Genomic DNA, 26,402 nt, shown 5'->3' with positions numbered 1-26,402 from the left:
TAGTAGAGATTTCAAGAAAAAACAATTAAAGGAGGGAAAAAGCTCCACAAAATTTTCATCGAAGTTGGGAAATGAAAGGAGAATTAGCTGCTGGTGATTAAGATTTTTCGTCCTTCAACCACAAAAGGTGCGGTTGGACAGCTGTTGTTCCATGTGGCAGATTGCATGCATACATGACACCGTCACTCGAATGAATGCACATTGATAGCTGCAATCGTGTGGAAAATGCATCAGCTGCATACTTAAAACCAGTTACATCTTGCATCTTTTTCCAACAGTTCTTCTTCCACCTCTTCTCCTCGTTGCTGCCTTGCCATGGATAGGAAGGCAATCTTCTCTCTGCCTGCGGTCAGCTTCATCTTGGTGCTTGAGCTGTTGGTTGCCAGCATCAGCCATGCAGAGTCTTGGGAGTACACCCCTCCACCTGCATGTTCCAACTGCACACCATGTGGCACTTGTTATTCCAGCTCTCCTCCACCTGCTTATATAAAGTATTTAGCACCACCACCGCCGCCGCCGCCGCCTCCTCCTGCTCGGTCTGAGTGCCCGCCGACGACAGTTGTCCAGTGCTGCCAGATTCCTCCTCCGCCTCAGCCTTCTTCTTACCTGCCCTACTATAATTACTCAGCCTCACCTCCACTGAGGTTGTCCGGTCAAGTCTCAGGTTCTCTTTTGGTCACCGTCGTTCTGCTCTGTTTCTTCCAAAGCTATTAAACCTGGTATTGCTGACCAACCACACTGGAGGAGTTCTACTGGAATAAAGGGTGGTGAGACGTATGGAGATTGTGGTGCAATCACTGTGTGCCTAAGGTGTAGGTGTTCTTCCTGCAGTTGTATGAATGGCATCATTTGAGTTATAATTGGAACAAAGGAAATTGTATGTTCTCATCTCCTAGGAATTCCCTTAAAATGAATTTGTTTTTTTAATTATGGAGTATATAAATAAGGACTAGAAGCCATATACTTCATTTGATGAGTTGACTTTCGCAGTCTTTATATTTCAACAAGTGGCAGCAGTCAATCTAGCTGTGATGCTGATATCAGTTTGTCATCTTGCAATGATGCACAATGCTATGATAATTAGTAGCAGTGAGACGTATCACCTCATCTGAATTGAGAGGTTAATAGCAAAAATGGAATCCTTGGAACCTACCAATTTATATTCGCATCTCCAAGGGGGGAAAAGTTCTCAAAATTCCCATCAAACCAGCACGAATTCCAAGGGGGGAAAAGTTCTCAAAATTCCCATCAAACCAGCACGAATTCAAAGGGGGGAAAAGTTCTCAAAATTCCCATCAAACCAGCTTAAAACGCGACAAAAGCTGCGATCAGAGCCGTCGCGAGGCCGGCGTGGCCCCAGCATCCATATCTGATGGCGAATCGGCGGTGGGAACGTCACAGGCGACTGCAGCGTCCTGAGACGGCCCCGACGCGGAGGAGGTGGGAGATGGGGAGGTCGTGGGTGAGGAGAGCCCCGGCAGAGGAGGCAGATGGCGAAGTCGCTGGAGAGGAAGCGGTGGCGTCTGGGACGGGGCCGGAGGCGGGCGACGAAGACTTGGGCATTTGAGGGGAAGGGGTCGCCGCCGAAGACTCGGGCGTCGCGGCTGCCACGGGGGTGTTGGAGGGGGTCTCAGCGGTAGGGGGCGACGCGGCCGAGGAAAGCGGCGCCGACGCTGGCTCCTGGGCCGCCCCACGGCCGACCGCCGCCAGGACGAGGACAACGAGGAGAAGTGCGTTGAGCTGCATATTTCTGGCGGAGACGGGCGGCCATCTGAAGGCAGAGAGATAGAGGAAGGAGGAAGGGATTGGAGGAGGAAGTGCGTGGAAACAGCATTTACAAGCGGCAGTATGAGGCCGCGATCGTCGGTGGGGGAAAGAGACGTCGAGGTGATCGGTCGGGCCTGTAACGTGGAAACCCGGTGGGCGGTTGACGGGAGATGCAGGTGGCGAAACGACCGCGCATGGAAAGGCTTTAGACCTCCTCGACGAAGAAAGGTACCTAATCCAAGACTCGACTTCGTAACTCCCCTACTCTGTGATCGACTACCCACTCTGATACCTTCATTTAATCTTTACAAGTAATGGAGCCCGTTGGTGTCATTTAATCGCTAATCTCATAAACAAGTAAATACAGGAGCGGGGACCCACAGCGCTCTGAAACGGCTCAAGAATGGGTCCCACAAACTTCTGGAGTAGAGGAACGGCACGTAGGACGAGAAAGTTGTTTGGGTGGGAATCGTAGGTACGTTTTTCTCGCGCCGCTTCAACTGACGTGTGCAAACCGGATCCCTTCTCAATCTAATCGTACCGTTCTCTACCTGGTACTGCGTCCGCCGGGCAAACGGTAACGTGGCGGCGGACAACTCATCCGAGTCACTCAATCTCGGGTTTTCTCATGATCTACCGAACCGACGGTTGGGATCCATCTGGGGATGCAACCAAATCTCGAGCCAACCTAACGGTACCCGAAACGTACCCCACCGGATCTCTTTGTGGTCACAGAAGCAATGGGACCCACCAGAGACAGTGGACCAGTCCCTTCTTTTCGACTGCGAACAGAGTTGGTGCGACAAAAGTTCGGGACGCGAACCTTTCGACCTCACAAGTATATGGACAAAAAAAAAAGGGGGCGGGCGGGGGGTTTGGGTTTGTGGGCAGGTGTTGTTATGCAAGCAACCCTAAATTAAACGGAACTCTCCAGTTGTTGATTCGGCCGCCCCTGTCGTTCCTTCGAACGCCTTCCAGTGTTCAGACAGTTCTAGGGTTTCGCTTCCCCCCGCACGCGCCCACCGCCGTAATCCGGACCCCGGCCGACGAATTCTCCCATGGACTCCGGCGGCGAAAGGTTTCCTGGCGGAGGCGCCGCCGGCGGGTTCCACCGCGGCGAGGCGATTGCCGCAGTCCAGGATGAGGAACAGTTTTACGGGGACGAGGACGACTTCGACGACCTATACAGCGACGTTAACGTCGGTGAGGGCTTCCTTCAATCCTCCCGCCGGAGCGACGAGCCTGCGCCGGACGCGGTCTTGGCCGAAACTCCTCTGCCTCCTCCACCACCCCTCCCGCCGTCGGCGCCGTTGCCGGAGAAGGTCCATCTCCCTGGGATCACCGGGGAGATAAAGATGGAGAGATCCGCTGGTGTTTCTGTTCAAGAGTTTCGGGGAGGAGCTGGCGAAACGGCTGCTGTGGTGCCGCTGCCAATTCCTGGTGGTGTTAGAGCTGACTTAGGGCAGACTTCTGGACGGACTGGCGAGATACAAGCCCAAACTGGAGGCGGTGGTTACTCTAACGAGGGTCTTCACGGGCAAGGTGGTGGTTTTGGAGGTGAAATGAGGCAAGGAGGAGCGAACACTAATGGTGGTGGTGTGGGGGAAGGGGACTTTGGAGGTAGTACTCTCTTTGTGGGGGAGCTCCACTGGTGGACTACGGACGCCGATCTTTTGGCAGAATTGAGCAAGTATGGTCAGGTGAAAGAGATCAAGTTCTTTGATGAGAAGGCCAGCGGGAAATCGAAGGGTTACTGCCAGGTGGATTTCTATGATCCGATGGCTGCTGCGTCTTGTAAGGAGGGGATGAATGGTCATATGTTCAATGGTAGACCCTGTGTCGTGGCATTTGCTACACCTGCCACGGTTCGACGGATGGGCGAGGCACAACTCAAGAACCAAAATTTGGCAGCACAGCAGTCTGGTGGCCCTCCACAGAAGGGCAGGGGCAGTCAGCAGATGGGTGGGAATTATGGAAGGAGTGGTGGCGGCGGCGGCGGCAGCGGCAGCGGCGGCAGTGGAAGTGGTGGTTGGGGGAGGGGTGGTATGGGGAACAGAGGACAGTTGAGGAACCGGATGGGACAAATGGGTGCCGGCGGCAGTCGCAGTATTATGGGAAATGGTGGCATGGTTGGCCCGCCTCCTCCAGTGATGCATCCTGGTGCAATGATGGGCCAGGGCTTTGATCCAACTGGTTATGGTGCTGCTATGGGTAGAATGGGGGGTGCTTATGGAGGGTTCCCTGCAGGGCCTGGTGTTGCTGCTGCTGCTCCATTCCCTGGATTGATGCCTTCATTCCCTCCTGTTGTTGCTCCTCACATGAATCCTGCTTTCTTTGGAAGAGGAGGGATGCTAGCCGGTGGTGTTGGGATGTGGCCTGATCTCAGTATGGGTGCTAGGGTAGGTGAAGAGCAGTCGAGTTACAGGGATGATGGAGCATCGGAACAGCAGTATGGCGAAGTAAGCCATGGAAAGGACAAGGCTTCTGACAGGGATCTACCGGGAGCTTCAGATAGGAGGCACGAATGGGAGGAGGAGATGGGCCATGGGCAGGAGCGGCCAGAGAGGCATTATGATGATAGAGACTTGGTTAGGGAAAGGGATCGGGATCGGGATCGGGACAGGGAGAGGGAGAGGGAGAGGGAGAGAGAGAAGGACAGGGATAGGGTTCGGGATTGGGAGAGGGAGAGGGAGAGGGAGAGGGAGAGGGGCAGGGAGTGGGAACGAGACCGAGGGAGGGAAAGAGAAAGGGAGAGAGACAGGGAGAGGGAAAGAGAGAAGGACAGGTATCGAGATGATCGGGATCGACATGGTGATCATCATAGGCATAGGGATCGTGAGTCCGAGCGTGGTGATGACCGGGATAGAGGAAGATTATCGAGGCCAAGGAGCAAGTCTCGAGAGATTGAGCATTCAAAGAAACGGCGTCTTACACCTGCATAACATGAGTTGTTGGCAGCTTGGTTGGGTATGAATATACCAAGCTTTAGACATGCATGCCCATCATCTTGAATCTGGGAGAAGCATGTCTGGCTTGGTTCCTCATTGATGTTGTTGTAGGACTTGTAACTTATCTGATGATGTTAGCAGGGTCCTGTTGTAGTCATTGTTCTTGAGACTAGAGATGTATGTTATCTTATCACTGATGTTTTATTTCAAGTATTTTAGCTTCTTTAAAGTTTGCTTCTTGACAGATGAGCTTGTTGAGCTTCAAGCTTCTATATAGCGCATCTTATAGCACTTTGGCTGAAATGTTTTACATAATGATAATGATCTCTAGGATGATTCCTTTTTCCTACTTAAAATTTCCTTTATGCCTGCATTCAAGTTTTCTTTGCATTAGTTTCTAATCATATCTTGTTTTTTATTATTATCCAATTCACTTGTTGACAAAATTCTATGTGTTAGCTCTACCTAATTGATGACACTGTAACATGTTATTTAATATTCATGCTGAGTTTTTCTTCTATGGATTAGCTTTACCTAATTGATGATGTTAAGATATGTTATATGATATTCACAATATGTTCTTCCTTCTACTGTATCTAGAGGATTGCTTCATGAATAAAGGCCACTTCCCCTCCATTGAGTAGGAAAATTATGGATAGCCTTATGGTTTATAATGGAATAGAGACCTTGTTGTATGCTCAAGGTCCTTAGTGACTCTTTGCTGGTTGTGTTGATGTTCTAAGGTACACTGCCTATGTTTCTCAGTTTCTGAAGTTATGTGCATCCTGGGCTTTTTAATACTTATCGAATGTGTTCACCTAGTATTCTTTTTTAATTGCCTTGGAGGTTGATCCTCCTTGTCTTGCATTAACTTTCTACAATGATGAATAATCAGTTGGATTCGTGATCGTTCTCTGCAGGAAATAGGCATATAATGTAGATGATAACTTTAAGGTTTAACTAACCATTGCTTTTGTGATAATGGACAGAAACATGTAGGAGATTTGTTCAACTGATCGATGTTAGATGATAACTTAAAGATTTTTGTTTGGTTAAAAAATGTACCAAAGATTGATGGAACTTTGAGGATGATGATTCTAACCTGAAATGGTGGTTAATGTAGAGTTGAGGTTGTAAACTGTAGGTTGAAGTGTAGTTGAACATGAATGGAGTTGTAGTGTAGATCATCGACTTTGAAGGTGAAGGTATAAGATTACAACAAACCTCATCTGCACTCTTACAAAGCAGTTGAGTGTCTCTGTTAAATCTTTAAAGAATGAAGATTGTTCTGTGACAGTGTGTCAGGCCATAGCACACTGGGAATGACTACAAAATCACCATAGAACTAATTGCTTAGTCATGCACAGATAGTCTATGTTACGTTATGTTATATGCCAAAATAATGACATCTTGTCGTAACTAAGATCATGATTTGAATTATAGATTGTTTTGCTTTGTGTACATCCCTGACATTTCTGAATTTAAACAAGGGTCCAGTTGTTAATTTAGTTTTCAAGTATTCAAATATATGTAGTACTCTAATAAACATCTCTTTCTATTGTTTATTTAGGAACTCTGACCTACCCGTTCACTTATATACCAAGGCATAGCCAGTAGAAGTGTTACTGCACACCAGAAGAGGATGATAGCTGCAAGTGTTTTCACAATCTAATAGACAGTTGTGCTGTGCTATTGTTCTGGGTTCTCTGAAACTAAATTAAACCAAGAATGGTGAAAGTGTAATGTGAGAACCTTTTTGTCAACTCGCATCAACTCCTGTCGATGAAGAAAACCTGGCTTCTTACATGCTTGTGCAGTTTAATCTGTTCACTGGAGCAGTTTGTTGGTGATACAGGTACTTCACCGTAACTTGGTTAGTCAGAAGTTTATAGGTTGCAATTGAGACTAATAGCTTGCTTTAATATGCTTTCTAATGTGTTAATTCCTGTTTGTGGAAAATATGGTGCTGTGGTCATATCATTTGCAACCGGGTTTTTCTTTTTACTTCAAAAAATTGTTTACAGAATGCTGATATGGAGTGAAAGTCGTGTTTAAGTAATCAGGCCAGAAAATTTTGTCCATCATGAACTGGAAATAAAAATGACATTTTTAACTCAAAAATATGCACTCTATAATTTGTCCATTATCATTTCTAATGTTTGGCAAGTAATCTTTCTTTTGTTTAAGTTCTTGGCATTATCTTCATGTGTTGTTCCTTGGAATCGTCTCAGCAAGCACTAAAAGATAGTGTTTTCTAATTGAAGAGTTTTGAGTTTACATACTATGATATATATATATCTGTAGCTCAAAATGCTTCTGAAATCAGCCTTGAATCTGTCCATAGTTTTAGATGAATGTATCGTTGCTTTAAGCTTACTTTATTGCTTGTATGATTAGCCGCAATGTCACGGACAAACTTCGAAACAGGATGTTTGATGTAATACTTATGTATGTCCGTATCTTTTGGTATGTTCATGCTTTGTACAATATGTAGAGAGACAGTCGAAGGCTTAATAGTCCCATTTTAGTAAGGTTGGTGGTTGTTTTAGGCTTGTAAATAAATGTTGTGTCATGTGGACACTTGTGAGAGATTTTCGGTCTGTAATGGACCATTTTAACTATTTGTTGTGCAACTGTTCAGAGCTTGTAAAGTCTGTTTGTAATTTGCATTGGCTATGAAGTGTTTCCGGAAATGTTTGCTTGTGGATCCCGAATGAGGTGTTTTCTCTAACCCGTTCTCTCTTTTATGGGTCCTAAGGGACCATAGGAGGCTACCCTTTGCGGACGGACACACAAGGGTGTCGTACGACTTAGGCAAAACCAGCTAAGTCCGTGACAGATGGTATCAAAGTGGGAGAAGCACTCATAGAAACACTTAGCATGCAAACGTGGGGGATCTAGCGGGGCTGTGTTGAGGACAATCAGCACACGCGCGACCGTTTGGGGAAAAACGAGCATGGAGATGTAGGGAAAAGAGTCGCTCGAAGGAGCGGGCATCTAAGATTGGAATTCAGAGGAATGGCTAACCCTTCGCGCAAGAGGCACCACGAGAACAGGCAAGCTTGGAAGAATGTGGAGCGCACAAAGGGTGGGATGGCTGAGTTTGAGCTACGATTCAACGTTGACAACTATACTTGATGGTGCTCAAGGCAAGCGAGGCGCTTGGTAAAGGATGAGACCATACAAGGTGGAATGAGTTCCTCAACGACCGAAAGAGTTGTGCAAAGCTCACAGAGGTGAGGGTAATTGCTAACTCAAAGAATTTGGTACTCATAGATAGGCTTGTATGCAGACGATAGAATATTCGCGGCCATCCCAAGGCAATCGAAACTTGGCACTATGGAGCATTTAAACTTTCTCTTCGGCATGTGAAGGATACGTCCGTATGAGGTTGAAGTGTGCAATGAGTTCAGCATGTTGCTAGGCCTTAAATGGTGCAGCGGGGGCTGTATTGACGTGGAGTCGCAATCTAGCAAGTGCATTTGCAGGAGGTAGAACAATGCACAGTTTGTTCAACAAATCGGAGTAGTCCAAAGGGATGGTGGTCTCCGAAACGAAGAGAGATGTTGCTCCAATGGGATAATTATCCAGGAAGGATAAGTCCTGCCTCTCTAGAGGGAGAATCATGTAGGATGGACCTCACATGTTGAGGAGAAGTACCTCAACAAAAAATAACTCCACGAAGCTCAATGGACCGAGTAAGCGGCGAGGAGTCGTCGCATGCTCTCGCTTGAGAGAATGCATTGGTGGATGCATTGTGAGATCAAGTGGGGGAGCGACCCAAAGCAACACAAATGAAGGCACACTTGGAATCGATATGAAGATCGGACCCAAGGGAGGGTTGACCCGTGGAATGGTGAGCGCGAGCAAGGGCCACCATCAACTCAATGCAAAAACGAGCAGAGTAACTTGGGTGTAACTTGGCGAAGTACCCAAGCCGCATGAAGGGAGCCAGCATAGAAGATGGGTCATTCATTCTGATGGAGCGGACTCATCTTGCATGGTGTCAAAGACGAAGGGAGCTTCTGGGCACATGCACCTTATCTCGGAGGAGCATTTGATGGAGGAACTAAGGCAACTCAATTTGCGGAGGCGAAGTTGGGTTCAGAAGGCCTTAGTACAGGGCAAGAGGACTCAGAGGCGGGTACTCTTGAAGAATATGCCACAGTGTTGCCATTCAAGTTGTCATGAAGGAAGTGATGCACAGCGAAGATTGTGCTGGTAGGGGCAGAGGCCCGGGATCCAAACAATGGTGCACTAATTGCAGCGAAGTCGAGGGACTTTGGGAACTACTAGGCGACGGACTGTCCTAGAGCGGCGCTTCATCTAGGTGTGACCCAAGAGTGGGTGGATGAAGGTCAATTGCCAAAGGAGCGAACAAAATCAAAGGTAGAAGATACCCTGCGATGTATTGGCAGAGGCCACACATGGAGGGATCACAATTCGAGTTCATCCCACAAGGATCAGAATGCAATGGAGATGTCACGAGAAGGCGACATGATGCAGCGGATCGTGGTGGAACAGTTCGTGGCAATGTGATACACACGACACAGTCCCGTGAGGGACTAGATCATACGAAGGTATGATCAGGAGCTACTAGAAGCTCCACTTCGGTGAACAACACGACGACAAGAAGGGCTATGGATTTAAGTAGTGAAGGCCATGGCACCGCAGAGGCAGGTCTTCCGTGCGTGCATCGAATTTTGCTTCGGATGAAAGCCTTGGTTATCAGTATATGGGGGTTGTATTCCACTAGGGGAAAAGTTCGAATGCAAGTACCAATGAGTCCCGTGAGGGACTAGATCATACGAAGGTATGATCGGGAGCTACTGGAAGCTCCACTTCGGTGAACAACATGACGACAAGAAGGGCTATGTATTCAAGGAGTGAAGACCATGGTACCGCAGAGGCGGGTCTTTCGTGCGTGCATCGAATTTTGCATCGGATGAAAGCCTTGGTTATCAACATATGGGGGCTGTGTTCCACCAAGGGAAAAGTTCAAATGCAAGTACCAGTGAGTCCCATGGGAGGGACTTGATCATACAGAGGTATGATCGAAGCAGCTAGAGAGTTGGACTGCTCCAGAGCTCATATTCGCTTAAGGGAGCCCGACAAGTCAAAGGACAAGGTCGAATAAGCGAACATTGCTACCAAGGAAGCTAAGGAGAACAGAATCGGTGCAAACCCTACAACGTGATGGTAGAGGCCATGCATGGGAGTTGCAATCTGTCTTTCCATCGACCAAAGGGAGCTGCTTGGAGAGCACGGATGTGTCGAAGTAGGGGGTCGAAAGGGGCAAGGAAGCGACGATGAGTCCAGAGGGATTTAGCTACCTAAAATCAAGCATCAGTTAGAATGGAGGTGGACTCGGAGGAGTGCTATAGAGACATATCTACTGATTGTGATAAAAAGGAATACAGATGTGAGGCGACGGATAGTAGGGCCATGGGCATAGCAGCGCCATGGTACCGCAGAGGCAAGACTTCCGTGAAAGTCATTAATCCCTTGCTCTCATGGAGGGAGAGTGCTTGGTCGTGAAAGGGGCCGAGGAGGTGGAGCATGCAGAGGCAAACTCCAAGTACTAAGACAAGGTTGAAGGGCAGAGGCCAAAGAACTTCGTAAGACCGGTGTCAACGAGCTTCTCATCAAGATAATCGAAAGTGAAGGACTTCGGGTCATGCAAGAGTGCATGACCAAGGAACGAAGCAGGCGGTACGCGGTGTTGTACCTTTGCTACTCAGTGGAGTAGGCGGCAGGGTTGATGGAGAAGACGGTACAATCCCAGAGGCGACCAAATCTATTAGAGAATTACTCCAAGTTAGGATGAAAACTTCTTGCATTCCAGAAGTTCAATGGCATTGAGAAGGTGAATCATAGTAGCTAACTCAACGCAAGGAGTGCAAACACTTCAAGTGCTTCAGAAGTGTGAGCAAAGAGCAGGTGAAGACCAGTAACCAGCTCGATGCATGGAGTACAACCTCGAGGAGGCGGGCGAAGTCAAGTAACCTTTGCCTTCTCAACCTTTAAGAGAATGGGCGAAATCGAGTACCCCAATTCTCTTATCTATCCAGCAGAGGAGCTCTACACAAGTTCAAAAACCCTTCGAAGATAATGGAAGACAATAGTTGTCAAATCCTCACCAACGGTGATCAGTGCTACTGAGAGTAGATTGTCCGCTTCATTTCCCAACGAAATGCCAATCGAAAGCGGAAGTGATGCGAACCTACTTGGAAGTGACAACTAAGTTAAAGAAGAGTCAATGGACAAATTTGTGGAGGAAGGACCCAAAACTTCAGAAGTTTGTGAGATGATGCTCGTTAAAGCTCCAACAAGTATCCATCCAGTTCAAGCAGCATGAGGCATTTGAGAGACTAGCGTAGTAAGGATGGTCTTTTCCTTCATCTAGAGGATCCGCAGGAACCAACAGGGATCAACACAACTCAGTCAACCCCACACTAGAGTCAGAGTCATTGGCGAGTTGAAACAGCACGGAGGATCAAAGGTTCGACTACTCCAAAACAACAGCGGAGAGCAGTTGGGAGCCAGGAGGCGCATTGCTGCTGGAGTAGAAGATTGAAGACTCAGCAAAGGCAAGGAGTTGCAGTGTCGGCAAAGGCTTCGACGAGGACGTCGAAGGAATAAGTGGGGGAGAATGTCACGGCCAAACTTCGAAACAGGATGTTTGATGTAATGCTTATGTATGTCCGTGTCTTTTGGTATGTTCATGCTTTGTACAGCATGTAGAGGGACGGTCGAAGGCTTAATGGTCCCATTTTAGTAGGGTTGGTGGCTGCTTTAGGCTTGTAAATAAAGGTTGTGTCATGTGGACACTTGTGAGAGATTTTCGGTCTGTAATGGACCATTTTAACTCTTTGTTGTGCAACTGTTCAAAGCTTGTAAAGTCTGTTTGTAATTTGCATTGTCTATGAAGTGTTTCCGAAAATGTTTGCTTGTGGATCTCGAATGAGGCATTTTCTCTAACCCGTTCTCTCTTTTGTGGGTCCTAAGGGATCATGGGAGGTTGACCTTTGCGGACGAACACGCAAGGGTGCCGCACGACTTAGGCAAAACCAGCTAAGTCCGTAACAGCAAGCAAGAATATGTTCACGTCCATCGGTTTATGCATTGTATTCACATTTCCATTCTTTTTGTTAACTTTGGTTTCCATGAAGGTGGTGGTTAATTAGCTTTCTACCTTTTGAAGATGATATATCTACATAATGTTTTGCCTTAAAATATATTATTTAGTCTCATACCCTAAATGTTCTAATCAGCATCAATTTTTTTCTCAGGTAAGTCCCAAACTTGTGGCCAAGAGCATTTTTATCATCACATACACACAATGAATATAAGCTGAGACCACCTTGACCAGGAAGGATGAGGGGAGAGGAACAGCTTCTAGAACAGTGTAAGCCATTCTTGTAACTCATAGCCGTTACTTGCTGACCCACTTTTTAGTCAAAGTACAGCATGCAGACTTTCCCTCCTCAAACAATGATAACACAAACAGATGGTTGTAGTTGGAATCAATTGATGGTGAGGTATCTGCGTCTGAAAAGGCTTAAAATCCAGTTGGGTGTCACTCACATCAGAACTGTAGCGGGTTAAAACTTGTAGTTGATATAATCTCATAATAGGAGGTCAAAAACTAAATTCGTAGGTCTCTCCTCTTGTATTTTGATGTCACTCAAGATAGTAAACTGCAACTCACTGAATTCCTTAGCTTCATCTGCCCTCTTTGGCACTTTCATGGCAGCTGGTCCAGAGAGGAACAAATGCCAAAATATTTAGTTCAGTGGGGTGCAAGCAATCCATCAGAAGACATAAAATAATCACAAGAGTGACACAGATTGGATCCTTAGATTATTTTATTAGTAAGAAGAGCAGGACAGAACTCTCTGGTCTCTTGGGAATTCTCATTCTTTGGATTTTGTGTAGCAGCGTAGACTTAAAACCTGATTATGTCATATGATTGGGGACTTGTGGACAACATGATTAGTGCTTGTGTTATGATCTTAATCAAGACAAACCTGACTTCAGACTTATTAAACTCATCAGGCACATGGTTTTCCAGTCAAAGTAATCGCCTCTTGTGTCAGAAATATGAAGAAGGCACCACTTTAGTTCGTAACAAATCTGTCATCTATCGAATCCATCATATGTGTACATTAAATTGAATGCATTAGCTCATTAAATAGTTAAAAGTTTAGGTTTGACTTGTGGAGTTGAGTAGTATGTGATGTTGCAGTTGTCTTCACAAGAATCATGGAATGTGGCATGCTTTCATGAGTGCTTGCTTTGGTGCTCAGCGATCATCTCTTTTTATCCATACATTATGCAGAGAGAGAGAGAGAGAGAGAGAGAGAGAGAGAGAGAGTCCTAACTTTTGAGGGAGATAAGTTTACAGAGTTATGAGCTTTTTTAGCTTTCAATCAAAATGAGGATTTATTTATGTTGGGTGGTGATTAATCATAAGAATGAGAGCATGTGTTGCGTCACTTCCGAGTCACTCTCGCGTAATGTGATCCAAGAAGCAATCACCATGGTCCCATTCGGTGTTTTCGTGAAATTGCAAGTGAAGATTTACAATTTACCTTGGACAGGATGCATAAGTCGACTTGACGTGAGGGGCCTATTATTCCGGACAGGTCATTAATTGTAGGCTCGTGTGTCACGGCCGTCTCACTGGACACCATAGTCATCCTTCCTATTCCTCAGTGAAAACTGGGGTCCACATTTCTGTCCAGTCAAAAGATGACTTTTTGGGTGCTTCCGCTGTTCGAGACATTGGATCCGTAACCTGGCGCATAGCGGCGGACCACTTAATTAATACAAATCACCACTATTATATATATATATATATAAATATATATATATATATAAGAAAAAGAATGAAGCTTTTCGTTCGTTTATCCTTTTACTCGACCGCATGCTTGCATCTGACGATTAGGGATTTGTTCCTCGCACCTCAACAAGAAGGTAGGATAGCAAATCATAGCTTGTCAGTATATAGGTTTCGTAGCTTGTCCCATTGGTTTTCTTCTCTACCAAAGTCTAGAATTTGGTTTTTCGTGTGATATTTATTTCTGTAGGCCGAGCTAATTTTTTTCGTTTCTTGGAAGATATTCATGGTTGGATCAGTGACGAGAGTAAATCTTTGATCTTGGAGTGGAAAACTAATCAGAAAATTTTACTTCTCTTTTCCTGTTCCATCTGGGATTTTTCTGGAGGTAGAGTGAGTATAAGATTTCTCTTTGATCAATTCTGCAACGGGGCAGAAAGATTTTGGTCTAAATTCTATTTTAAACTGAACCAAAAATCTCCCCAAATCTCGCTCCTGAGATCTAATCTTTAAATCCGAAGTTGAGTTCCTTCATGTACCCTTTCTTCCGGGTCTTTTTCCCCAATTATTTTACCGAATTTGTTTGGTTTTCTTTTAAATGATTTTATATTGATAACCCTAACCTTACCTCTGCGTCTCATTCGAATTCGGGCAAAATTTGTTTTGTTGCTGTTATATACATATATTAATCTACCCATCTCGTTAATCACTCTCTCTCGCTCTCTCTCTCTCTCTCTCTCTCTCATAATCTATCACTCTCTCCTTTGACTTTAAAAGGGATGACAAATAGCCACCATCCAAAAGGATTAATCAAATGCCATCCTCCCACCACCACCACCTCCAGCTCCATTTGTCTGCTGCTTGCATAAACACGACAAAAGCCTTTTTTTTGCTTCCACTTTTGAGAGATTCAAGGGCTCGGTATCTGGGATTGGATTAGTTGCTCATGTATATGTTGGTTTAATGCCTGGTTACCACCTCTTGGATCCTCTTTTGGCTGATATCTCTAGAAACTCTGATCTTTCGTTCTGGAGGAAGCAGAAGAGGCATGAAATGTTGAGGTACTTTCTCCTATGATCTTCCTACTTTTGTGTTCCTCTAAGAGCTTCTATTTCCTTTGTGGATCTGAGGGCTTCTGGACATGGTTGTAGATCTTTGTGGATCTTTTGATATTGGGATTTCGTAAGTTTTGGTTCTTTGAGGTTTAGGAGAAAAAACTTGATGAAAGTCAAAGCATCTGGCAGTAAACGAAAACAAAAGAGAGATTACTTTTAGCTTTTTGTTTTTTTAATGTTTGTTGCTTTCGTCTGCTCTGAGTTCAGAAATGATATACTTTTCTTGAATTGATTGGTCACTAGTTTTATGCTGGTCATATATATCTTGTTTAGTGGTGAATTTGTGGGAGAATTTGTCAAGTCTTTCCGATGAGGTTCTTATTATCGGACCTGTGGTCAATACATGGATTTAATATTATTAGAAAACAGCATCTAAGGCCTGTAAGCTTTTAATAGAACTGTTTTATGTGAAAGATTCAAATTTGATGCTTTGTTGTTCATTGTGGAATCCGATTTTTTATTAAGAATAGTCAACTCTTCAGGTTTATAGTATGTTTGGTACTGTGGTTGGTGCTCTCACACAAATCCTCCTAAAAAGAATTCTCCCTTAATGCAATATCAACATCTCACACAAATCTTTAATCTATATACCTATATCATCAACTTCAGATGTCTAGTTACTGAATCTTATACATATGCAGTTTTGCAGAGTTGTGTGGAATTTTATTAATCATGTTCTTTTTTCATGTTCTTATTTCCCTATAGCTTGAGCATGAAGTATTTCCTAGATGTCTTTGCTCTTTGGAATCACAGGATATCATACATAAAGGCATGGTTCGCATTACCGATCCGTACCAGTGTACCAACCAGCTGTCGGTATGGTACGTACCGAGCTGTACCGAGTGTACTGACATATGATACACTACAGTGTACAGATGTATCATCTGTACCGGTCCTCTATCGGATTGATATGTACTCTCCGTATCGAGCGGTATGCTTTAGTACGTCAAACCTTGAATAAAGGTGCTTATCTTTTTATACCAGCCTTTTGAAGAAGGACAACAAGCTTTTCAATATGATATGTTATCTCTGTTGGTTACATTTTTTATCCTTGATCCTCTCTGATTCAAGGATGCAATCATTAATTTGTTGCTAATAAATTAAAATAATTTTCTAGGCTCAAAGTTGCTTATCGCATCCTTATCTACTTAAATAAATAGGAAATACTGTTAAAAGGTTTGCCTATGGGAAAAGATGGGTAAAATGCAATATTGAGCTCTGTAGTTAATGGTTTCTAGATTCTGTTAGCTTTTTTGAAGTCAGTAGCTTCTTTCTCGGTACTTGTTCTTATGTTGCATAAAACTGATAATCATGCAGAGACTTGCATCCTTATGATTCTTTCTCTGCATCTCTCTCTTTCTCTCTTTCTTGTTTGCCTCAAATAACTTTTGTCTTTATGTCTACTACTTGAATTCTGTGCTTGCTTCTCAGATGTTGAATCACCCCATTCGTATACTTCTGCAGAACATGTGCTTCTGATCAATGTCATGAGACACCATGACAATGAGTTTCATTTGTTGAAGCCAGACAGTGAGGCTACTTGTGAAGTGACAGATGATCTTAAAGCAACTCTATGTAAAATTGAGCCTGAAGATATAGTCGACTCCAACTAGTTTCATGGATAATGAAGCTTCAATTAATAGAAATCAGTTCGATCCCGAATTTACAGATGCTTTGCTTCGTAATCCAGCAGGCAGTACTGGATCAGTTGAAGAAGAAGAAAAATTATACCCAGAAAAATCTGTTACAAAAGTTAAACCCATTGAGATAATAATTTTCTCCAAAGATGACACATGCTCAGTTGTGAAAGACATGTGTATAGAGGAAGGTTCATCCTCTCTTGAGAAAGTTCTGTTAGAGAATAAAGAGGTCAGTGAGATGTCTTTTTCAATGATAAATATGAACAGTGATGTGAATGGACAAATGACAGATAATGCTGCACCCGCCACACAAGATTCAAAGTTCATCTCAGCAGTTGATAAGGTTGTTGAGGAACAAAACTATTCTTGGAGCTTATCTGTAGCTGGAGAGAAACCGAACACAGTTGACCAAGTTAAAAGTAATAGTTCCGTTCTGAAGTTGAGTTCAGAATTATTGCTCTCAGCAGGAGAGTCCGAGACAGATCACAATCATGTAGTTCCAACAAGTTTTGACTTCAGTAGTGATCGGAGACACTGTATTGATGAAGCGAACATTGAGCAGGTACTCGAGCAACAATTTTTTTTCTTTTTTTGTCTTAAAAGAGTTCGTCTATATGCAGTTTGTAGATGGACAATTGACTTCCTGGCTGCAGAGGAAAAAACTTAAGGATTATGCATCTTATGGACAAAAATTATGTTTAAAAAATAGAAGAAAATTGTGTTAACATAGTGCTTATTAATTTTTACTCTACATTGAGTCTAATGTTGATCTGAGGGTAAAAGATTTATAACCTATTAGTTATTTAGAATTATTGAACTGGCATGTGATGTTTCATTTAATGGTTACTGGTGTCAACACTAAAGTTGAGGTCTACAGAACTATAATTATATAATTTCAGGTAATAGTTCAAGATTTTAGTTTATTACTTGAAAGTTGAAGTCTAAAGCCCTATAACAATACACTTTTCTTCTTACCTCGCGTGTGGTCAATGTTATAATTGGGACTTCTTTCTCATGACTGTTCATTTTATGCTTTTTGGTTGGTTTTCTAGGTTCCAAATGGGTCATTACTTCCAATATGTGGTGCATTACAATAGATATATGAATATGATCAACCTAACTAGAATATTATGATATTTTGCAATGACAGAATAAAATCGAAGACACATGCTCCACAATGACAACTTTGCCATTTAGTGATGTTGAGCCTGATAAAAGCAATGTGGTAAAAGAAAATTCTACTAGTGATATGTCAAAGATTATGGGAGATGGGTGCTCTATTACCACACACATGATTTCTGATGTAACAGTGTCCAACCACAGTGCAGCCGAGGGAAATCCTGCTAATAGTGAGATGGATGTTAGAGTCACTGATCCTACATTTGAATCTGGTGCAGCAACAACTGTCAAGGAGAATAGAAGAGGAGATAGAGATAGTCAAGAGTTCGTACAAGTTCAAAACCGTTCTGTCTCTGACATGACAGTTCCTGATGCTACAACAGCTCCAGCACAAAGTTTATTATATCACAGTACTCATGGGGATCTAAACTTTTCTGGCCCAAAAGCATCTTCAGGGCATATTGCATACTCTGGCAACATTTCTATGCGATCTGATAGTAGCACCACCAGTACTCGCTCCTTTGCCTTCCCAATGTAAGATAACTTCCACCATTGGCACTTTGAAATATCTTTTGAACTTGCCATATGCATAGAACGATTAGCTTGTAAGTAATTAAATGTTTCCTGATAAGTGATGAATATTTATAATCAATAGCTTTTACATTATGTGGCTATGATTACCTGCATCATTTTGTTCATCATCATTTATTGAATATGTTGTATGCTTAGGGAGGATATTTGAATTAATGCAGTACCTTGTGCAGTTTAAATTATATTCTCGTTACTTGGTTGACAAAAATTCACAGTAGTTGCTATTTATGCTTTTATAGCAAAGTAAAGTTGAAAAATAAATACTGGGAAGAAATTATCATTGTAGTTTAATGAGACTCCATTTATGCAATTGTTTAATATGAACATCTGGGAAGAAATATAGACTTCCAATAAATAGTAAAGTTGAAAAATAAATACTGATTATGCTCTCTCCAATCACACTTGTAGTCGTATTGGCATAGTTTGTAGAAAAGTTAGCAAAAGAAAGTTTCTTGTTCAACATCTAAAACTTGGTGACTTTTCCTTTCACTTGTGGTTTATATAGAAATTGTTTTCGTTAGATGTTTAAATGAGGAAGATATTGGAGGTATTTATTATGTTTAAATCATTTATCTCTAATAGTGGAGAAGCTAAGTTACAATAAACCTTAGTCTTTTGGATGGTCTGGTTTTAGTTCGAGATATGTGGGTCATTATCTTCCAGTGCTGTACCCCATTTGCTATGAATGAATATTCCCCACATAAAGAGTGATATTCTTCTTGATATTTTATTTGGGTGTTTATCATGGGATGAAACAAAGGGCTTTATCCTATGTTTGCTCACACATGCATTCCATGCCGTTGGAGAAATTAAAAATGGAAGGCTGATATCTCAAGAATCCAAAAATTTTCTCTTTTAATTGACCATTGAGAATCATACATCATTAGTAGCAGTAGGGTTAGTGTGCACCTGTCTGGAGGACAATTTCTTTCTGAAACAACTTTTTTGCTGATAGTTGGTATTAATTGATAAATTTTTGTTAAAGCTTGTAAAATGCCCTAAGATGGGTGAAACCATTTGAAGAAAATATGTGGATGATATCTTATCTGGATGTTACTGATAAAAATTATAAACATACAAGTTTCCCATCTAGACTAATACGTCATTGGTAATTTTGTTAATAAAACATCTATGCTATCTAATTCCTGGCTGTTTTGACTTCCCACAGAAACATTCATCATGAAAATGCTAGTTGTAATATGCAAATACAATATATGTATTGCTGCATATTTTGTTCCTACAACATATTGCACACACGTTGGCCAACATTTATACTTTTGGATTGCCAACGATACATTATTTTGTACTTAATATGCTCGACTGCTCCAAGATTAGTTATCATGCCTTTGATACTTGTTGACTTGATGATCTGTGTCAGCTAAAATTTGTGTCCTTTTAGCTAATATACTTGATTAACTTCTAGTCTGCACTAGAGCACCTACAGTATTAATCTAATAAATGCCTCTGCTTCAGTAAATGACTTTCATGTGATTTCTTTTTACAACTAAATTTAATATTTCTTATCATCTGGTGCTATTTATTGCTTTTGAATAGCTACATTAGTTGAAAATTTGGTTCTAACCCCATTGGATGAGAAATCTTTGGTAGCTAGAAGTAGACATCACTAACTCTCCATTTTTAATCGGAGAAAACAAATATCAGCAAAATTGCGCCCTCTAAAAAGCTTAGGGTATCTAATCTTGTGTAAAATCTTCCCTAAGAGAAAAACAAGCTGAAAGGACCTTTAGCAATCTTTCAGATGTAGGACTGCTATCTGGTGTAATGGAAGCCTAGGAGGAAATTAAAGATGATTTGAAGTCCTGGGAGAAACTATTTCATGGGATTTGGGCTTAAGTGGAAGCTATGGAGTGTGTATATAAAATAGTTCCCATCATTTTTTTGATGCAGATCTTGAAGCTTTGAACCCTCACGAGATTTTTGTTCTTACAACTTGTCCTTAATCACTAAACAAAATAATTTTTGCAAGATATCCGGATAACTCCAGGAGATTAGGTTATTTTGCCTATTATCAGTTCTCAATTTAGTGTATGATCCTTTTCTAACATTTTTCTAATATTGGGTGAAATTAAATGAAAAATTTTGTAAAATAGTTATTAGATCAGCAATGTATTATAGGATAGTTAAAAAACAACATATATACAAAGAACAACAGTTTTGTTGTTGCTGTTGTATCCTTTCTAATAATTTCAAGATATTAATAACCTTTTTTTACGAAATGTAGTTTACAAACAGAGTGGAATACCAGTCCAGTGAAAATGGCCAAAGCAAGGAAGCCGCGACGATGGAGGATGAGTCTTATTTGCTGTAAATTTTGAAGATATATCTATTAGGCTCTTTCTTCGAGTTTGTTCCCTTATACCTGACTGACGCTTTATACCTCAATGTTCAATCCATCTTTACCCTTTTTTTTGTTGTTTTTTCCTTTTACCAATTTCTCTCCTGCATGTGTATTGATTCTACAGAAGCTCAATAGGTTGTGGCATTGGCATTTTGGATTAATTTTATGTAACAAGAGATATAGGTCATATTTGTTTGTTCTTAATAAAATATCATATTTTGCATTTGCAATTTACACAATCCTTTGTGAGAGTTGCGTATGGTTCAAGCTCGTCACTTGTAATATGAATTAGGGTCTCAGAGCTTGCATGTGTTTTTGTGTTCAATGAGTTTATGATCTCTCTCATTTGTGTTCACTTTTCTTATAGAAAGTGAAATTTGCAATTGCATTGATATTTACATTAACTCATAATCCTTCAGCCTGTCAGTTGTCATCTGTGTCAACGTTCCTTGTGTTTCTACTAAGTTCCTTTATGTATCCTTTTCCAGTAAGAGGAAGACAGGAAGTTAAACTATAGTGGGTTAAGTACACAACTACTGTTGTATGATTTCCTGGTTAGCCATCCGATACCTGTGCTTGTGTTTCTTTCATGGAAGATTGCTTATATCATGTGAAAGGTCAGTTTGTGGTTTGATATTGAAATGGCCAAATAAAATAATATCGATCTTTCATATCTTGTATTTAAAAGAATATCTCTTGTTATTTTTTCTCTCTCTCTCTCTCTCTTTAATTTCAATCCCTTAATCCGATGCAAATATAAATAAAATATCCACCGTTTTGTGGGGGAAAAAGACTTATTGCACTAAAGTCTTTCACAGGACCTTTCCATTGTAAACAAAGTCATTAAGCATCCAAAAACTCCTATAAAAATTTGATTTGGATCCACATGACTCATTTATGTATGATTAGGTTAACTAGTTGATTAAGGGTAAACGATGAAGGCATGCATGTTTTGATCTCTTGCGATTATATTCCAAGGTCTTTATAGTCATCACATTCAAAAATTTATGAGCCTATCTATTCTAAGTGAGCCTCATACATCTCTTAAAAGAGTATTCTAAGTGAGTCTCGTACATCACCATCAAACTCGTGAATTTTTTTTTTTCCATTGTATAAAGAGTAAACGGTGAGAATAGATTTTAATTTTAACAAAATTTTTATCGATCAAACCGGTAAATGGATATATTAAACTATCATAACCCCTTAATCTTTAATTAATAAATTTGTTATCTTATAACTAAATTACTATTCTATATGTTTAAATATGTCGGATATGATTTTAAATCATCGATAAGTATTGCATTATTATTAAACTAATATTTTAAGTATAAAAAAATTTAAGGATCTGTATAACTATAAGATGGGGATTAATAGTAATAATATTTTTTTTTATAATTAAAAATAATATATATATATATATATATAGAAACTCACTTTTTAGATATTTATGTAACTTTTCCTTAAAAATAACACCCAAACCAATATTGGAATGCATATATATTAAGCATTTGCATACATAAAAAAAATCACACCCTTACATTTCCTCCTTCCATAAATATCTCTTGCCATTGTTGCAGCCGAAAGCCGTCGTTTTATCAACCAAAGGCTCAATTTAAACATTCAAACCCCCCAAAAACAAAAAAAAACATCATCACAAGAATAATAAAAAAAAAAAAGAGAGAAAAGAAATATATGTGCATTAAGATTCGGGCAGCGAAGTTGATTCCGTTGATGAAGGGACTAAGGCAGATAGATGGTGGGGTCGGCGTCCGCCCAATGGCTCTGATTCCAGTACGCCGTAGGATCGACGGTGGTGGTGAGATCGAAGAGCGTGGGGTCCACCGGCCCGGACCAATCCAGCGCGGCGAGCCCGCCTCCACCGCCGCCGCTGATCGACCTGGGAGCCGAGGTGGCCGTTTGACCTATGAATTCCAGCCTGATCACTTCCGCCGGGGCTGCCGTGACGGTACCCGCTGCAGGATCCGGGAAGATCTCCGGCGCCGGGCATAGAGGAGGATCCACTTGTAAGGGTGATTCGAACGGAGGGTTGGGGTTGGAGATGGAGATCTGGGAGTTGAGGAGCGTCTGACCGGGGAACGGCGCCGCGAAGGTGGTGGCGACCGTGAGGTTGGTACTCTCGCTGCTACACCGGGAGGCGGAGGAGGGGAGGCGGCGGCGTTGGTGCTCCTTATCGGCCGCGGCGGGGGGTGGCTTGGAGGAGGATTTGGAGGAAGAGGAGGAGGGGCGCTTGGACTTGCGGCAGCCACCGCCGACGGGGATGTTGCGGAGGACGCCGCCCTTGGTCCAGTAGCGGCGGCAGGACCTGCAGAAGTGGCGGGGCTGCGAGAGGTTGTAGTTGTTGTAGTAGCAGAACTTGGTGTTGGTGGATTCGCAGCGTGGGCACTTCACCGGCTGCTGCTGCACCACGGCCGCCCCAGGGTATCCCACGAGGCGGCGTAGCTCGGCCCCAGCTCTTCCGCCGCCACAGAAGACGCGACCGGGTAAAGGATGGAAGTCCTGCATTTTGCGGGAGAGCAACGGAAGGCGTGAGCTCTTCAAGAAGACTCTGCTATCTTCTCCTGTGGTTCAAAGGGGAAGGGGAGGCGAAGGCGTTCCACGTTCCGGAAGATGTGTGTGTGTGTGTGTGTGTGTGAGAGAGAGAGAGAGAGAGAGAGGCAGTAGCCACTAGTTCTTCTTCTGCAAAGTCTCGTTTTGTATGGCTAGGGATGGTGTTATATTATCAGGAGGAGGTGGTAAAGAGTTATCGCTTGGCCACTGCGCAAATATCTTCCGTTCTTGGATTTACCGCAGTGGCCCCAACTCACCGTGTTATTACTCCCATCATCAGATCCACAGCGCTGTCCATTTTAGCGTCAACAATCTTCTTCCAGTTCTGCCAAGATTTGGGCACATCATAATAATTGGCTCCGTAAATTATGTTGCGACCCTCTCGGATGATCGATCGCCCGTGACGTATAAAAGGACGTGCAGTACAGTAGAAGAGGAGCCCGTACCTCCTGTCCGACTCCCTCGTAATTATTCCTCGCCCTGTTCACGGGTACTGCTTCTACTGCTCACTACACGACAGGGCTGGGAAGAAGAGCCGTCTGATGGCGTTGTCGTCGCCCCCACCGGCAGCTCACCCTGTCATCCTCCGCTTCTGCTGTGCTCATCTCCTCGTCTCGAGGCCCCGGTCGACCCACGTAAGAGGACGACGGGACGATGGCTGGCTGCCCCTCGTACGCCTTCTCTGACACGAAGAGGACGAGACCTCACGAACTACTGCTCACCTCCCTTCCTGCATGGGGTTTAGGATGCCGCCAAGAGACAGGCCCACGTAGCGTAGGAAGACTGCTTCCCTCTCTCCCACCTCGTAGATATTGCTGTGCTGCTCGCTTCCATATGTCGTAGGACTACTGTTTGTTGTCTGTTCTGATTCTTTGATACTTACCACACCCAGGTGAAGTTATGTGGTAGTTCACTCGTCTAGTTCACATATCAGATGATGAGTATGAATGAAGCAAGATTTGATTTGATTTGATTTGAATTACTAAGAGCATAGAAATCATTTTTACACCATGAAAAATCGATATAAAACAATGGAAATGCATGAGTATAATGAAATGTGCATGGGTATCTAGAGTTTGCATAAAGTTATATACATTGTTACAATTTATATAGCATGGAGAAGGCTTTGGCACTTGATTCTTTAGATAGATAACTCTTAAGAGTTTGCATAGGTTGTGTGTAATATCATGTCATCCAGGCTAGCAGACTGATATACAACAAGCACAACTCTTGACTCAAATGCAATCCATTAGTTGTTTCCTCAGGTCGATATATATGATTCAAAGATCTACACTAGTAGCTCAAAACAGTACTGTGCCATCCTGATTGATGAGGTTTGCTCCAATGGTCGACTGCCCTCTTCCCCTGGGAAAGTTTCAGACACAGATCCTTCAGAAGCTGTTTCCCAACTACTTTAACCTCATTAATGTCACAAGTTGGTCCGCATGCCTGCGTGTTTGTTTAAGAAAAAAGAGGATAAAGAAAAGTGCAATGATTTAAGTGCTTTTAGCTACTTTGTCATCCACTCTTAGTGCTGCTGCATTGAGCAGCTTAATTACTGGGTGTAGAAACCCTAAGTTGAAGGTTTGGTGTTGTCGCAAGTTTTGCTACCTCAAGTTTAATGGCCAAGAACACTTGCATGGGAGATAGTGTCGCAATTTCTTTAGCATGAAGGAGAACAGCTGGTTGCCATCATGGAAAAACAACTCCCAGTGGTCTTGCATCTCAATTAAGTATCCATGCAACAGGCATCAGATGTATGATTAAAGTAGAAAGATTGGTTTCACAAGTTACACAAGATTGGTTACACACACACATACATATATGTATGTGTGACAGAAATCTGCCATTACAAATGGTGCAATAAGATCAAGTCAATATGGAGAGGAGGATAAATGCTCCCACTGTATGTCAAGCATGGGCAGTTGTCTTGCCACACGGGGCAGCACATGGGACGGTGGAGAGTTTGGTGGGTAGAGAGAGAGGTGGAAGGCTGTGAAAGATATGCTTAAAAGAGGCAGTGGTTGTGATGTGTCCATTGACAATGTATGGTAGAATTTGGAATTTGACGTCACTCAAATCCTCTCTCTCTCTCTCTCTCTCTCTCTCTCTCTCTCTCTCTCTCTCTCTCTCTATATATATATATATATATATATATATATATATATATATATATATATATATAGAGAGAGAGAGAGAGAGAGAGAGAGAGAGAGAGAGCATTTGCCCTCCATCCACGGCAGTCCCTGTCGTGGGGAAAGCAGAAAGATAATGCCATTGCAGTACCCCATGAAAGTGTCATCTGCCCGATCCTCACCCTCCTGTTCTAGCTGAGCTGCAATTGTTGGTGGATGTCTATTTCACCCTTCCATCACCAGCATTCACCTTTCTCACTCAATGTTTCTTGCATTATAGGTAGAAATAAATGTACAGAATCAACACACCAGCATTAAAGCAGGTCAGCTCAAGGAGGCCTATGTAGGTGGTGCAAGAGAAATCATAGGAAGCAATCAAAGAACCTTAGCTTCTCATGTATGTGGTGTTCACTGTTTGGAGTCCTCACTTTGATCCACTTCAAACATGTTCATTGAGAAGATAATATAACATGTCCTTCACCCTTTTTTTTCCCACTAATGTTCAGGATTCAAGTGATCTACATAGTTTGTCATTGCCTGATATCATGTGAAATAATCCCCAGAGATTACACACACACATATATATATATATATATATATATATATATATATATATATATATATATATATATATATATATATATATATATATATGGGATAATTGTAGTGGGTGGAACCTGGCAGTCACAATGTTTTAGATAAGGATCCTTGAACTCAGGAGAAAGAAAGCTTTTGACATTGAATTGCTGTGGACCCCAAAGAAGTCCAAATGTTTAGCCAAGGGAGCTCCCCCACCTTCGTGTGAAGCTGACCTGCATGGTTACATGTCCGTAAGAGTAGACATCCTGCCAGGTTGCATTATTCTCATCCTAGCATCAGTTCTTATCCTGCTGTCCCACCAACAGAATGACAATAAATGGGTGATGCATCTACTGCTGTTGGGTTAAAATGCGTAAACAATGTGATAAAAAGTAAACTTAGAACAGCAGCTTCAACAGTGTGTTTATGTGGAAGAAACAATGAAAACAGTGGCAGAATACAGAAATTTGGACTGCTGAACTAAAAGCTGCAGTTGAGCACAAAGGTCAGGTTAATTAGTCTGTAACTCTAACTAGGTTGATGAAGACCTGTAGGGTTTCATTTGTCTGTAACTCTACATAAACTCACAAATCCACAGAATGTGATTGACTGTAGGTACACATGCAGTATCATCGATATCTAGAAATCCACGTGATGCCAAGGCCCTCTGCACATCCCAAGACATGCACACAGCAAACCTTGAGTTGTTGCTTTCTCTTGTTCTAGATCTGATTTCTCC

General features: G+C 42.6%; 4 protein-coding genes across 9 annotated transcripts; 2 read left to right on the top strand and 2 right to left on the bottom strand.

Annotated features, from left to right (window-relative positions):
• Window positions 1–1,395: 1,395 nt before the first annotated feature.
• LOC103978097 (classical arabinogalactan protein 1-like) lies at window positions 1,396–1,746 on the bottom strand. The gene has a single exon (XM_009393799.1). The coding sequence runs from the start codon at window positions 1,744–1,746 to the stop codon at window positions 1,396–1,398; it is 351 nt and encodes a 116-aa protein (XP_009392074.1).
• Window positions 1,747–2,644: 898 nt separating this feature from the next.
• On the top strand, window positions 2,645–12,222 carry LOC103977858 (uncharacterized). Its single transcript, XM_009393504.3, has 3 exons — window positions 2,645–4,892; window positions 6,286–6,570; window positions 12,008–12,222. Exon 1 carries the CDS (start codon window positions 2,826–2,828, stop codon window positions 4,707–4,709), a length of 1,884 nt encoding a protein of 627 aa, XP_009391779.2. The 5' UTR covers window positions 2,645–2,825; the 3' UTR covers window positions 4,710–4,892; window positions 6,286–6,570; window positions 12,008–12,222.
• A 1,386-nt stretch (window positions 12,223–13,608) lies between these two features.
• Window positions 13,609–20,604, top strand: LOC135582938 (uncharacterized). 6 transcript variants are annotated; one of them, XM_065122460.1, is made up of 5 exons: window positions 13,752–14,618; window positions 15,426–15,603; window positions 16,137–16,874; window positions 17,463–17,965; window positions 20,265–20,604. In XM_065122460.1, exons 3-5 carry the CDS (start codon window positions 16,290–16,292, stop codon window positions 20,356–20,358), a joined length of 1,182 nt encoding a protein of 393 aa, XP_064978532.1. In that variant the 5' UTR covers window positions 13,752–14,618; window positions 15,426–15,603; window positions 16,137–16,289; the 3' UTR covers window positions 20,359–20,604. The 6 variants fall into 6 exon arrangements, with proteins under 6 accessions (XP_064978515.1, XP_064978523.1, XP_064978507.1 ...); XM_065122457.1 differs by having other exon boundaries at window positions 15,378–15,603; XM_065122443.1 differs by lacking the exons at window positions 13,752–14,618; window positions 15,426–15,603 and adding an exon at window positions 13,609–13,694.
• A 1,259-nt stretch (window positions 20,605–21,863) lies between these two features.
• On the bottom strand, window positions 21,864–23,094 carry LOC135619927 (dof zinc finger protein 4-like). The gene has a single exon (XM_065122427.1). The coding sequence runs from the start codon at window positions 22,902–22,904 to the stop codon at window positions 22,122–22,124; it is 783 nt and encodes a 260-aa protein (XP_064978499.1). The 5' UTR covers window positions 22,905–23,094; the 3' UTR covers window positions 21,864–22,121.
• Between the last annotated feature and the right edge of the window lie 3,308 nt (window positions 23,095–26,402).

This window comes from Musa acuminata, chromosome BXJ1-3 (genome assembly GCF_036884655.1).
Source record: "Musa acuminata AAA Group cultivar baxijiao chromosome BXJ1-3, Cavendish_Baxijiao_AAA, whole genome shotgun sequence".
Classification (NCBI taxonomy): domain Eukaryota; kingdom Viridiplantae; phylum Streptophyta; class Magnoliopsida; order Zingiberales; family Musaceae; genus Musa; species Musa acuminata.
The sequence above is the reverse complement of the archived record's forward strand: the minus strand, read 5'-3'. Positions and strand labels throughout refer to the sequence as shown.